Genomic DNA, 14,362 nt, shown 5'->3' on the forward strand with positions numbered 1-14,362 from the left:
ACGTAAGCAAAACGATTTTTTTATTAGATCATATCACAACAACAACATTGCTTCGCTATAAATAAAGTTTATAGCATGTCATAGATTCATCAAATGCGAATAATGTTTAATTACCGTAAATCCTCGAATTGCCCCCCCCCCCTCGAATAAGCCCCCACTCTAGAACTACAAATAGTCGATAAGCCCCCCCCCCTCGAATAAGCCCCCACTGCTACCGTAAATTCTCAAATTGGACCCCTCGAATTGATGATTTTCGCCATCTGAGGTTGCCTATGGCATTTTATTGAATAACCACAACAAATTCATACTTCTGGTAGTAATTAATTAAATGCTCATAAAGAAATTCCTACTAAAATATACGAGGTCTTTTAGTAATGTCTTCTTAATGTCAACAATAATTTTATAAGCCCCCAAAAATATCAAAAATAAATAAGCCCCCAAAGGGGCTAATTCGAGGATTTACGGTACTTTGATTTAGATACAGTGATTTAGAAAACAGCGATTTTCAGTCCATTTAGATGTACAGAAGTGACTCATGCAACAAAAATTATTCAGTGAAAGGTTTTTGCAAAAAACGGCCGTACCATTGAATTTTTGGCTCAATTTTTTGCTGTCTGCTTCTCTCGTCCAGGAGAATATTCATGGGTGACTGAACGTCGTTTTCTTGAATATGGACAGCCAATGATTTGAGAAGACTGAAACAGAGAATTTACAGAGAATAACAAATGCATTACTGCGTTCTCTAAATCTATTAAATTAACCGCAACAGAACGTACGTTCGTTTGCAAAAAAATAAAAGAAAATACACTTGATGTGAAACAAGCATCTTCTCTGGCTTCTTTCAAGAAAGAAGAAATGCCTGGTATTTTGGAATTAAAATATGCAAATTAAAATACAAATAAAATTTGGAATAAGTGAATTGTTGAATTCGTTAGTAAACTCATTGGCAACTGGATTCAATGGCGTTCCAATGGCTACATAAATAAAAGTTTATCTAAGCCAAGTTTAAACGAAAAAGTTCCATAATTTATGCTGAAGGCTACAAAAATTATTACAGCATGGCTACTTACCCTCTCGACGCTAGTCTTGTGTCATAATAAAATTCTTGCTGGTTTTCTGAAAAAAAACGTGATATTCACTTTAAGCAAAATCATTAAAGTCAGCAATGGTATTGTCATAGACCTGTCAAAACACACCCTGGCTGTAATTAACAGTTAAAGAACAGAGAATAAATAATTTATTGTAAGTCATATGTCTGTGATCATTAAAGACTACATCTCTCGCATTCTCTAGTTTGAAGTCTCAAAACTAATGAAATAACGATGTAAGTAAGGCATTGAGTCATGGTATATAGGCCTTCTCTATAGGGGGTCATTTGGTTTCAGCGTGATCGCTGCTGTTTCATGTGATAGTTGCATCCGTTGTTGACAACTTGCTATTGATGAAAATTGTTTTGTCAATCAGTACGAGGTGAGTTCATGTGACCAGTTCCAGGTCAACCAATAGTATCGCAGTCATGAAAAACATGACTCAGCTGATTTTGGCACTTAGGGTATACCCAATCCATTTTATCATGACTCAATGCCTTGAAAAGTTTAAACACACAAAACATTTTTACTCTAAATAGTTTTATGCATTGGGGGGTTTGTTTGTCAATAAAGCGAACCAGTGGCGGACACTTAGTCAAATATTGGGGAGAGGCTCATTGTTTTGATTAGATGACGTCACATTTCCCATTGTTTTAGAACAAAAGACAATTGTCCTCCAAATTAACCGGGGGCAACTGCCCCCTCTTGTCCCCAGGTTTCCGCCACTGATGCGAACAATGCCTTGATACCATCCAACAAAGCAATGGTATCGTCTAAGTCTACTGTCTGATAACAGTATCCTAAATTTCAATTTTTCATTTGGTCATTAGTTGTACTGGGCTACTTGGCCGACCTATTTCTAACAGAAGTATCACACTCTCAAGAAGTTTACCACGACCAACTTCTCAAGGACTCTTTTATTGAGATTTAAGGCAATAAGATAAAAGAATCCAGAGAAACCTACATATCTTATCGAAACTCATAAATGATTTACCATTGCCAGCTCGAAGTCAAATAAGTACAAAATTTGCTAGGAAAAGGTCCCCTTACTAATACCATTATTTTCTATGACCAAATTATTAGGGTTAACGTTTACTAAAATTCGAACCAAAACACACCCAGTCAATGGCGGTGCCAGCCAACAAGCTCTGGGAGGGGGGGGGAGACAAACCAAAAAGATTTAAGCCACGCCCTTTTAACCACCAGAAAACGTCTTTTTACCAACAGGGAACGACAATTTCAACCGAAGGGAACGCCTATGACAAACTTTTGTTTGAAAATTGGCAGTTTGAAAATCATAGGATTACATCACAAAAAGTAAGGTGTCAAAATATTACCCCTCCTTCAACATTTTCTAATCGAATTTACACGAAATACAAAATCGATTCTGCTGAGAACTGGGGGGGGGGATGTGTCCCCCCAGTCCCTCCCGTGGCGCTGCTACTGCACCCAGTCCAGCATTCAAGGGTTAGGTATGAAATGGTGTAAATGATTTACAAAAGTACCTGGTACACTCCATAACATGTACAACGAAATATGGTTAGCATCACCAAGTCTTTCGTTATCCCAAGAAGTTGATATTATAACACGACTTCCAGTTTTGTTTTGTTCCTTACAAAAGACCAAGAAAAGATTAAAAATAACGAAAGCAGACAAAGGCTTACAAACTTTCATAACTTCAGATAAAGAACATGATAGACACTAAACATTGTTGCTATGTGTTTTGCATGCAAGCATATAGTTTATTCTATTGAAAAAGATTTTATTAAAGATATTTGCGTCAGGAATTTGTTATGATAACTGTCACTTCTTCTAAAGACTCGGCATTTTCATAAAAATTTAAAGAAATAGAAAGTTAAGAAAAGAAAGAATACGATTGTATGCAAAAAAGCGATGGGATATATCATGACTGTATACCTGGCTGGTTTTTTCTGCGTTCTTGTATGACTGGAGTATAAGATCTGACAAATGACTGGGAAGTCCTAAGCGTTTGAAATACCACACCTGAAAGAAAAGGTGTTACAAAACATGTAAGGCAATGGAATGAAATTATGAACCAGAGAGTTACAAAGCTTTAAGCCTGAAGGCAAAATATAAGATATTGGAAACTTGCAAACGATTTTCTGCCGCGGTATAAGATTAAAAATCGCTTGGAAGAAGCAAACATTTTGAAACACTGAGCTTTTTGTCAGACAACCATCAGAACATAGATTGAAAACTGGGTATATATTTCCTAGCTTAGAAACTTCGATGTATGTTCTGAAGTTTTATACGCTGAAGAGTGTCAGGCGAAATACTTCCAGTCAATCAAAATGTTTTCTTTTTCAAACCCATTTATAATGGAAGCCCTTCAGCTGAGAAATGAAAAGGGCTACTTCTGCTTGGTGAACCCTTGGCAAAAATGATACATTAATTTTGAAGTGAGTGAGTATTTGTGAAGGAAGGAGACAATATTGCTATAAACCGCGAATAAGAAATTCGACACATGAGAGATCAAGATAAGGAGATCACGATTCAAGATACACATAAAATTAATGGCATTACAACGAGAACACACTTCAAGAAAATTCGTCAACTAACAAGCATTAAATTTATAGCATATTATGACCCAAAATAAGAAAATTCAATATGCAAACACATACCATATTCCAGAATAAGATTGGCTTCTTCGCAACAACATCGCTGTCTTGCAACAGTAGGTCCCCATCATTCACAAGCAGGGTTTCAAGCTCTTTTCTTAAGACAAGAGGACTGAGGTATTGAACGGAAATCGCAGGCTTTTCCTCTGGGGCTCCAGCTAGAATATGACACGGAAAAACAGGTTTTCATATTGCTCGTATTCAACAATTTTATGGCTAAATTAGACAGTGGATTTAAGGGGGGGGGGGCAACTTGGGGCAGTTGCCCCTCCCTCAACGAGTTGAAGCAAGTCTGGCGCCTTTTTTTGGAAATTTTGCGCCCCTTTTGAAGAATGAGAATCAGATAAAAAAGTTTTTGAGACCGATAGGTTAATTTGCTTCAAGGATTATTACCTCAAAGTTATGTTTTTTGTTCCGAAAATGGATCTGAAATTGTTGTATAGCCACCAATTCGAGAAAATTTTCCAGCGCCCCCACTACTGACTGCCCCTACTTCAAATTTGCTCTGGATCCGCCCCTGGTTCGACGCAATAAAGCTCCATGAAAAAGCAAGACATTCGCTATTTTCTGTTTTTCCGTCTCCACTTTTTAAGGTACTTATGTCCAGCCAGAGTTCAGAAAACGCCACAACCTTCCTCTGAATGAATTTTTTTCCTTCTTGCTTTCCTCAAATTATTTTGAATTTTTTGAATGAAAGTTTCTTAGAAATAGAACGTGAGTAAAATATTTTATGGTTTGGTCTTAAGCTTTGTCAGGAAGAAAGAAAAGTTCAAGAACAGCGGTAAATTTCTCTATCACTTTTTATATACTCTTCAAGTTATGCAGTGGCCTTCCTCAAAACTAGTGATCGTTGGATAACCTTCCTACGGCTCACAGCCGTGGAACCGTGATATTTGCATTTGTCTGCCAAGGCCTCCTGGCCCCTAGCCTTATTTCTTATTAAATTCTTATGTTGCTTCGAAGGAGGAGCGAAGGCCTCGTACCAGTACATGTCTGCTTATAGTGGCAACATTGTTATCAGGGGCGACAAGTTTACAAGGTCAATTCCTACGTCAATGGCTCACAGATTGAAACCTGAAAGCTCTGCAAAAGGGGAAGATCTGGGATAGCCTCTTTCGTTTCCCAATTGGAGTATCGTTGGAATAAGCCATTATCTTTCAAATCCACCTAGTAATTTTGAAACCAAAAGCATGGTACAGATTAAAGAACCTCTGTGGATAATGACAGGCCACTAAAGAAGGGTCCTAAATTCTACAGACAATATGGAACTAGTAAACAACAATTAACAGTCAAATAAAAGAAAACTAAGAAAATACAATCCCCCATCCTATCCAATCATATCCTAAGTTGCTGACCTAGTTATCTATCATCACCGGCCTATTAGAAAGCCAACTTACCAACAAAAACAGTTAAACTACTGCTACTGCTGGATTTGCGCACTCGATAAAACTGCTGCCTCGGGCTGTTGCGGTGTCCTGGCAACGGGCTGCTGCTGGCACTTGTTGGCGCACTGCTGCTCAGCATCCAGTCCTTGTTCAACCGCTTATTTTTGATCGGCATTGGCTTTGACCCCCCGCCTGTCTGCATCATTGATGATGAAGGGGGGGACAATGGGATCGAATCAATGTCTCTTCCGAGCAGTGAACTGGTTTCTCCTGTGTCATCATTACCAGCAATCTCAATGGCACTGCTTAGAGAATGACTGACAGAAGTGGGCTCAGAGTTGAGGCTTGAGGTACTGCAAACTTTGGACTGAAGACCACGATAATCCTAAAAACGTAATAGATGACAGTAACGGTTGATGCGTTTAAAGATTTCTAGTGGGAACAAAGACTGCACCATTTTTAAAAAGAAGGTCGAGTGATAAATATATTATAATAAAGATCAGACATAGTTATCCATATCAAACAATATTATTGTTACTGGGAAATATGTATGCCAGTTTGAGAACTTTGAAACTGAAAGTTCATGTCGCCCAGAAGTTGAGACAAACGTTTTAAGCAATAAACGATTGTTTCTTGAACATTAATTTTTCACTCAAAGAAGCACAAAAGCGTTATCAAAAAACTCAGTCTGAAGAAAATCACCTTGATTCTCATCTGGAGAAGGGGCACTTGCTTTTCCTGACAGAAAGGGCACCTGCAAATAAAGACATGATTGTCTCAATAAGCAACCAAAACCACATAATTTGCCACATACACAGCGACAGAACAAAGGATTAACAGGGATTAATAAATGCAATAGTTTAGGATAAGCATGACCATGAAGTTTTAATGTCATATCATTAGTGGATACAAATATTAAAGTGTAAAATACGCATATCCTGGAAATGCATCTGATTTTTTGCTGAATAGGTTCAGGAGTTGCGTGAAACTCAGAATTGCAACCTCGAACCGTCATGTTTTGTATACCAAAGAGTGTACAGTATTGCCTATACGGAATCGAGCACTATATGACCGACCTGTAAACAATTCTCTTTATCAAATATGCTAATAGGCGTATTAAGACACAGGGTTTGTATTTTTATCGTTCACTTTGTGTTTTTAATAGTTTATTTCATTTTAGTATTTAATTTAGTTACTGAGACTAGATTAATTGCTAAATTACTATCGCCCGATTATCACATTAAGCGTGAAACTCAGAGTTGCATCTTAGAACCGTCCTGTTCTATACACTAAAACCGTACACAGCTCTGCCTATACTACTCTCTCTTAAAGGTAATGTGTCCATATAAAAGGACTGCGTATACCCAACTTGTCAAGCCATCCATCAAAATAACGGATTGCGATTGGTTAGTATTCTTACGATGCAAAACTGCTCACATGAAAAGCTGACCTCGCAGCAGGATAGATAATCAGAACGACCGTAATGGCTGGGACGATGACATGAAAAATCACATGTTTTTAAAAAACCCCGCAGAGTCGCATGCTTTAGCTGGACACATTACCTTTAATCAAACCCGCTCAGTATTATCAAATAAGCGTATAACTCACACTGTCGTCCAACTAGAATCATCAGCGGTCCATCCGCCCATAATCTCTTCATCATACATTATCCTATTACAGTTTTTGCACGCTTGACTCGTTCCCATGACAGTCTCCAACGCAATATCCGATTGATGCCTCAACGGATACCTGAAGTCAGAATCATCGAATGAGTCCATTGAACCTGGTGGCATGTGATATGGTTCCTGCCAACTTCCGCTATGACTGATAATGATCTGGTTACTTCCGGGGCTGTCACTCAAATTTGAACCAATCGAAGTTTCGCTAAGATGGCGCGCCAATGGCTTTCTTTGAAACCAAGGATAAGCGGAACTAGATCCTAGCAGCTCAGAATCTGTACTTCCGGGTTCACTTTCCGGTTCTGACATTTCTGAAGCACTGTGCACACGACGGTGGCATTTGGAAAACACGGTATTTTGAACTTCAGGCCGGGATGGCATTTCGGGGAATTCAGCCGGAAATTCTGATAAACCTAAAAACAAAACCAAAGAGACTATTTCACTGAAAGCAAAATACTGAAAAATTTAAAAACAAATGCTAAAAAACAAATAAAAATAACTGTTTAATGCACTGGTAGTTTGACGAAGTCATCATACATTTATTATAATGGAACTTTGGGCGTCTTTATTAGCAGACAGCCCTATTAAACATACGTGTTATCCAGTTGACTAGAAAAAATGCTTTGAACATCTTCATAATATTCATTATATCAAATCTTTAATATCAATCAAAGTTGCTAACATGAGTTCAATTCGACCCACATATGGCAGCAGAGTGTGTTGATTTTACCAATTACTGGACACCTCTAGCCAGGGGCGGACACTTGATCAAATATTGGGGGGGGGGGCAAGCCTATTGTTTTAATAAGATGACGTCACATTTCCCATTGTTTTAGAACAGAAGACCATTGTCCTCTAAAGTATTGGGGGAGCCGTTGCCCCCCCCTCACCCCCAACAAGTGTCCGCCACTGCCTCTAGCAATTTATTATAATAGAAAACGTCTCGAACCTCCCGCTACCGGCTGAGATCGCGTCAGATCTTCTGTTGACAATAACGAGCTATAACCAGCGTCTGACCCATTCCCCTCGCTAGCTGTCTCCTGCACTCCACCCTTTGCAACGTTCTCACTGCTGCCATGGAAACTGATAAGATCAGGAGTCTTCTTGCCTTTCTTGAAAGAGTTTATGGCATTGAGAATATGACGTAATTTCGTCCACAGTTCCTTAGCTGACCTGTGATCAGATGACCATTTGCCTTCGATGACGGCCTAAAAATCAAAATTTACTGTAGTAAGTATCTACTGAAAAATGTATCGAGGAGATAAAGGCAAAGAGGTTTACGTTCGGAGAGGTTACTTAACATCAGACAAGGAAAACATTCCAGTTCCGGCGGTGATAGGGTTCATCCCCTTCCAGCTCAAGTGATATCAAACTAAATTCGCTTCATCGACAAAAATCGGATATTAGGGCAACTTTTCCCTACATCAAATGTATTAGCCTCTTCCAGTTATTGTACATTTTGAAATGTTTTGATGTCTTCCAGCAACCCCCCTTTTGTTGTTGTATAAAAAGCTATATTTCTATAGAAAACTTTGAAAATGTTCTAGCAAAATAGCACCTCCTGTAATTCTGAACATCCCTCCATCCCCCTCCCCCTCCACAGGGTGGACTATGATTTAAAACTTTTGACGAAAGCTTTCACTCTTTCAATCTACCTGACAATCAAATCTATGTCATTAAACCTTTCTAAACCTACTTTTTAGCCGCATCTTACTAGCCAATTAATATGCATGGTCTGCTTTCACGGAGCTACAATGCTCAATTATGCATTCTGCTTGATAAACACACTTTAATAACTGATTCTGCCATATAGTTAGATCACAGGCTACTCACTCTGTGGTAATATCTCCATGTGATTGCATTTGGTGCAATTTTTTGTCGTTTCATTTCGAAAAGAACCTGAAGTAGACAAAAAAGTCACCGTTTAATAGAAATGAACCACAAACACATCATGTAAAAAATCGAGTATGGGAAAATAACATTTTGGGATTTAAGAATATACAGAATTTTAAAAGAGAAGAGCTATGGAAATTTAAGTAAAAAATAGACCAAATTTTCAACTTGCAAATAAAAGGAAAGAGTTGAGTTAATAGACAATTGATTGAAAAACTCAAAATATTCTATTTTCAACGATTTAGTCATGCCAAGATAAAATAAGACAACTAAGATAGTTTAACTAAAACCCCTCGATTTAAACTCTTTTTTCGTATCCCGATTCTCGGTTGAACGGGCTCTGCTGTCGAAAACAAGACCACCTTTGACAAGAACAAGCCTTGACAAGGCGAATGAGCCGTTGCTCTTACATTTCTATCACGAAAGTTGGTGAAGGAAATGCAGTTAGAAACCGTACTAAAACATGTAGAAATGTGAGAGCAGTGGCTCATTCGCCTCGTCAAGGCTTGCTCTGGTCAAAGGTGGTTTTGTTTTGGACAACAGAGCCCGTTTTACCGGGAATCGGGATGCGAAAAAGGAGGTAAATCGAGGGATTGTAGTTAGGCTATCTTAGCTGTCTTATTCTATCTTGGTGGTGCTTACAAGAGCATAGTCCCTGAAACACCCACCAACTTAAAGAGAAAAATGTCTCTTTTCTTGTATACAAGATGGTACACTAAAAGCGCGGTAAGTAAGGTTCAACTGCATGGTCCAAGATTACCTTGACGGCTAAAGCTGGGTGTCCAAATTGGCCAGCCAATTGCATCAGCACTCGAAAGCATACCTTTAATAAGAGATCAACAAAATTGACTTTAGGTAAATGAAACTGTACAGACAAGACTCTAATACATGGAACCGTTACTCCAGAACCAACGATATAAACATAAAAAACAAGGAATGTTTTCAATTTATGTTTTATAACAGGAAAGAGAGAATATAAAATATATTCTTTAAAAGATAACTCTTATGATTTCGAATGTTATTACCTCATCTGGGAGCTGTGCTCTTTGTTCAGCAATTCGTTGCAAAACCTACAACAAACGAAAAATCACGGTTTACATTTGGTAAAAACCGATTCAAAAAATGGTCTATGACTATTGATAAAGAATTTATATTTGTTTACAGAGAGGCGCCCTCAAAGTGCTGTATTCTAAACCGTTATTTGGTATATAACTTTCGCACATGGGTAATGCCAAACGTGCAAGAACAATTCAGCGCTAAATGTGAAAACATAAAATTTAAAAATTGTAACATTTAAAAAGATTTTTTTTGAATCTTCAATTTCATTGTTTTCATTAACTAACTAGTTGTTTTATATATGTAATTATTAATTATTCATTCTTAATTGCTTTTTACTCCAAATTTTTGTAAAGTAGGCCTAAATTAGCTTGTACATAGATAGCTATATTATACCCGCCTACTGTCAATAAATTGTTCATATTATATTATTAATATTATTAAATGGCTTTGAAAAAAGCAAACATTTAGTAAACTAAAGCTTTTCGTCTGACAATCTTCAGAGTTTAAAACGTCAGAACATAGATCAAAAACTCTACGCTAGGAAATATATATACCCAGTTGTGGATCGAAATAGGCCAATCAAGTTTTGTACCACCAAAGGATTATTAATATTATTATAAAACGAAAAAAATCTATTGAGCCATACAAAAAAAATAATAGTACAGCGAAAGGCAATATAACGAACTGAAAGAATAGTGAAGTTGGAACTATTTCTCCGTTGTTTTGGAGACTCCGTTTTAAGAGACTCCTTAATTGACAGCTATAAAAGTGGCTTAAGCCATCTTTCAATAATTGGCCAATTTTTTATTGAAAGATGGCTCAAGACCATTTAGTATCTGGCCGTTGCCTTTAATGGAAGTTCTTATAAATTATGCGTACCAAATAGAAAACCGGTCTTGTAGTATGTATTTGCCCGTAGTTTTAGGGAAAAAGTGAATAAACGATATTATATATCGATTGATACTCAAACTGTAAGGTATTACGTATATTAGAGCTGCCTTTTTGGTATTAAAAATATGCAGCGTTAATTAAATAACTAACCTCTAGGGCTTGATCGAGTACTTTCTTCTTGTTATGATGACTTTTTATGTATGCCGGCAAATGAATGAACCAAATCGCAAAACAATGTCCCACCAGACACCTGAAATTGACATGCTTCCAGTCACTTTTTTGCTGGAAAGCTTGTCATGCAATTGCCAAGGCTAATTGGTTTTAGCAAATAAAATAATATATAAAGAATATATAAAGATAATATATAATATAAAAAATAAATACTAATTAAAATCATAATCCCTTTCCGATGTAATAATCTAATCAGCTCTTAAATAAGTAAGAAATATGGGCATACTTTTTTTAGGAAATAGAATCAAGAAGATTTCAATAAAAAATCATTTAATCTTAGGATCATTCTTATTTGCATAAATGTACTGACCTTGCCCATAAAGTAGGGCTATTTGACTGTTTTTTGGCACTCTGAAAAAAGCATGGACATAAGATAAGGTTTAAAATACATTGGACATAAGATTTTGATACTAGAAAACACAACATAATACTTGTTTGAATTCCCATAAAAGCACAATATTTAGTACAAGAGTTCAAAATTAAAATTACATTTATCTAAATATATACTATATTAAAAATAGCTATCACTTTCCACAATAAGGTAAATAAAAATTTAGATCGTTGTATAAATGCTAAAAATAAAAAGTATATTAAAATATATCAACATAGATTAAAAGACATCAATAAATGAATAAAAGTTTATCAGAATGTTAAGCTTAAACTGAAAAACGGATTAATGCGACGTTGTTCTTATAAGAACATTTAAGAGGATAAAAAGTTCTTCAATATATTTCCGCATGCCATCCTTTCTTCCTACAGATGCTACAATCAACTATAAAGAATTTAATCATGCCTTGTGAAGGATTCTATGGATAAAAAAAAACACGAAGGCAACGTGAAATCCCCACTTTTTATCAATGACTCATTGAATGCTTTTTGAGTTGGGAATGCATGCTTACCACTCCACATTGATCACGTTCATGTTTTGTTCTTCCCACAGCTGGTGATCTTGGAGGCAACTTCAAATTGGCGGGTTTCTGTCGATTCGTGCTCACATCTTCTTGGATAAACAATTCATTTTTCAACTTTGGGAAACCATTGTATCTGAAAAAGGAGAGATAGTGGCATGATCCGGTGGTAAATTTGCCAAAAATGCACTTAAGCTGGGTGACAATGAAACAAATTAATAACCTAGCACAGCTCACTACAAATACATTTAGTGGCAGCTTGGTGAAGGTTTTGCAGCCATTTTCGGCCTAGACACTAGCATAAGAGAGAGGGATGATGAAAATGATCTTTTTTAGAACCAAATAGCTAAAACAAATATTAAAGAAAAACAAATTAAGATGGATGAACATACTTTTGAAGGCCCGAATATTTGACAAGGGTATTAACATGTGCATATGAAAAACTTACTCGTAGATAGCATTCTGTGGCAGTCCAGAGCAGTCTGGCGGAGTTACTACAGTAGTAAGTTGGCTAGAGCGAGAAAAGAGCCTTGTGATACACCAATTAAAGTCATAGAAATTGATCATTGGGAAAATGTAATTTGCGGAGAAAGACTAGAAAATGTTTTGATAATAACAGAGCAAGAAGGCATATATTAACGCAAGGCATGTTAATGGTTGTGACTTCCTTTAATTAATTCACACTTTAACAATGATGGTTCTGATATCACGCGGAGAAATATTGAAACATTATCTAAGGTTATCAATGACTGCGAGAAGGGGATTCAGAAAAACGACAGATAAAAAGGAAAAGCTCACTTTCGAGATTGTGACACTTGCAGCAGAGGCTTGCTTCCTTCGCACTGAAAGAAATTTGTCTTTTTTTATAAACCTGGAATACTAAGAACCTTAAATAATTGAAATCCAAAAATTCTTGAAGATGCTTGAAAATGCAAAACTTTCATAAACTTATGCAATTTAGAGACTTGTTTGTTTTGTTTCTGCAAATCACACAAGTTAATGGATTTCGTTTACATTTAAATTTCATTCGATTTGAATTAGTTAACTTTGCATGTAGGGTATATATTGCTAGAAATGTTAATAGCAAATCAAAATAAATAAATAATATGCAAACAATCTTTTGGTGGTGCAAAATTTGAAAATGGCTTTGAAAAAAGCAAACATTTAGTAAACTAAAGCTTTTCGTCTGACACTCTTCAAAGTTTAAAACGTCAGAACATAGACCGAAAACTCTACGCTTTTCTAATAGGCAAGCGGCACTGATTGGTCAACCTCAACAGTCATGTGCTCGTGTTTCTGATTGGCCTATTTCGATCCACAACTGGGTATATATATTTCATAGCGTAGAGTTTTCGGTCTATGTTCTCACGTTTTAAGCTCTGAAGAGTGTCAGACGAAAGGCTTTAGTTTACCAAATATTTGCTCTTTTCAAAGCCATTTTCAAATAAATAATAAAAAAATGGAATTAGACTTAGTATTCAGGTAAGCCTCATTTAAATGGCAAATTATTTGAAAAAATCTGTATACAAGACAAGCTAATAAAAGAATGTACAATTTTCCTTTATGACAGGCAAGTTCTAAACTGCCTATCACCTAAAAAAATTGCTTTTATTTTCGAACAGGAAAATTGGCATCACAAATTCATGAAATGCCAACACATTCCCAATTCGGTATTGTCTTCAGTTCTGAACTGAAGCACAAGTTATAAAAATGGAGACACAATTTACTGTGATCCTGGGCTACTTTTCATGTAAAAAATTTCTGAAAACGAGAGAGAATGATTAGAATTATTTTTACTCGATTTCAAAAATCAAATAAAATGCTTACCTTCTCAGTGCAATCATCAAAAAAAGCAAGCAAGGTATCATTTGATGATGCAAAAAACCTTTGTTGAATGAAATGGCTGAAATGCTAGAGAAAAAAAGAATCTTTTAAGATCTTTCAAAAAGGCAATTTGGACAATATAAAGCCTTAAAATTATAATTATATTTAAATCAAGTTATTCACTTATTTATTTAGGCAGGAAATTTCACTTCTCGTCAGGGGATGCTACTTAAAGCCGTGGGACGATATGTAAGTTATATATTAAATGTGATGAAGCCCTGTATGCCGGGGCGAAATTTAATTATATTCTTTAAATTTAATTTATTTTGAAAATTTTATCTCGTGACATTGGATTCTCGTCGTCGTATTGCTTTGTTCCTGTATATCTTTCTTATGTATTAAATCTACATTGAAATTCTGTTTGAAAACATATTGGGCTCGTTTTTACTTAAGCTACTTCAAACCTAGAGCAACTTCTTCAAAAGAAGCTACTTAAAGACTGCAATTAGAATAACAATCGCATAACGGATAAAATTTGTGTAACTTAAGGAAAAGTATTATCCAGGTGGAGAGAGAAATTTGAACAAAGTCTGTTTGGATGGGTCAAAACAAAATAATATCCGATCGTAGGTAGGCAAAAAAGAATATTATTACGGACACAATATCAATTAATAATAAATTTTAGTGTGATTAAAAAATAACAATACTGAAGCTCATGCAAAAGCGAACACGCAGTGGGAATATAAAATTTCAATGATTAAAAAA

General features: G+C 36.2%; 1 protein-coding gene across 4 annotated transcripts in view; it reads right to left on the minus strand.

Moving 5' to 3' along the window:
* Positions 1–14,362, minus strand: part of LOC135687419 (C-myc promoter-binding protein) — a 35,059-nt gene that overhangs the window by 3,640 nt on the left and 17,057 nt on the right. For all 4 annotated transcript variants that reach the window (XM_065203970.2, XM_065203969.2, XM_065203968.2 and 1 more), the window contains exons 20-37: positions 13,601–13,684; positions 12,572–12,615; positions 12,222–12,284; positions 11,765–11,909; positions 11,176–11,216; positions 10,785–10,884; positions 9,710–9,754; positions 9,445–9,507; positions 8,625–8,690; positions 7,741–7,999; positions 6,721–7,204; positions 5,815–5,866; positions 5,125–5,497; positions 3,731–3,885; positions 3,006–3,092; positions 2,594–2,699; positions 1,071–1,116; positions 585–695 (exon numbers count right to left, since the gene is read on the minus strand). In XM_065203970.2, coding sequence (XP_065060042.2) covers positions 585–695; positions 1,071–1,116; positions 2,594–2,699; positions 3,006–3,092; positions 3,731–3,885; positions 5,125–5,497; positions 5,815–5,866; positions 6,721–7,204; positions 7,741–7,999; positions 8,625–8,690; positions 9,445–9,507; positions 9,710–9,754; positions 10,785–10,884; positions 11,176–11,216; positions 11,765–11,909; positions 12,222–12,284; positions 12,572–12,615; positions 13,601–13,684 — 2,324 coding nt within the window. The remainder of the gene's footprint in view (positions 1–584; positions 696–1,070; positions 1,117–2,593; positions 2,700–3,005; positions 3,093–3,730; positions 3,886–5,124; positions 5,498–5,814; positions 5,867–6,720; positions 7,205–7,740; positions 8,000–8,624; positions 8,691–9,444; positions 9,508–9,709; positions 9,755–10,784; positions 10,885–11,175; positions 11,217–11,764; positions 11,910–12,221; positions 12,285–12,571; positions 12,616–13,600; positions 13,685–14,362) is intronic.

Source organism: Rhopilema esculentum, chromosome 20, assembly GCF_057945365.1.
Source record: "Rhopilema esculentum isolate cy_ngs chromosome 20, ASM5794536v1, whole genome shotgun sequence".
In the NCBI taxonomy this organism is placed as follows: domain Eukaryota; kingdom Metazoa; phylum Cnidaria; class Scyphozoa; order Rhizostomeae; family Rhizostomatidae; genus Rhopilema; species Rhopilema esculentum.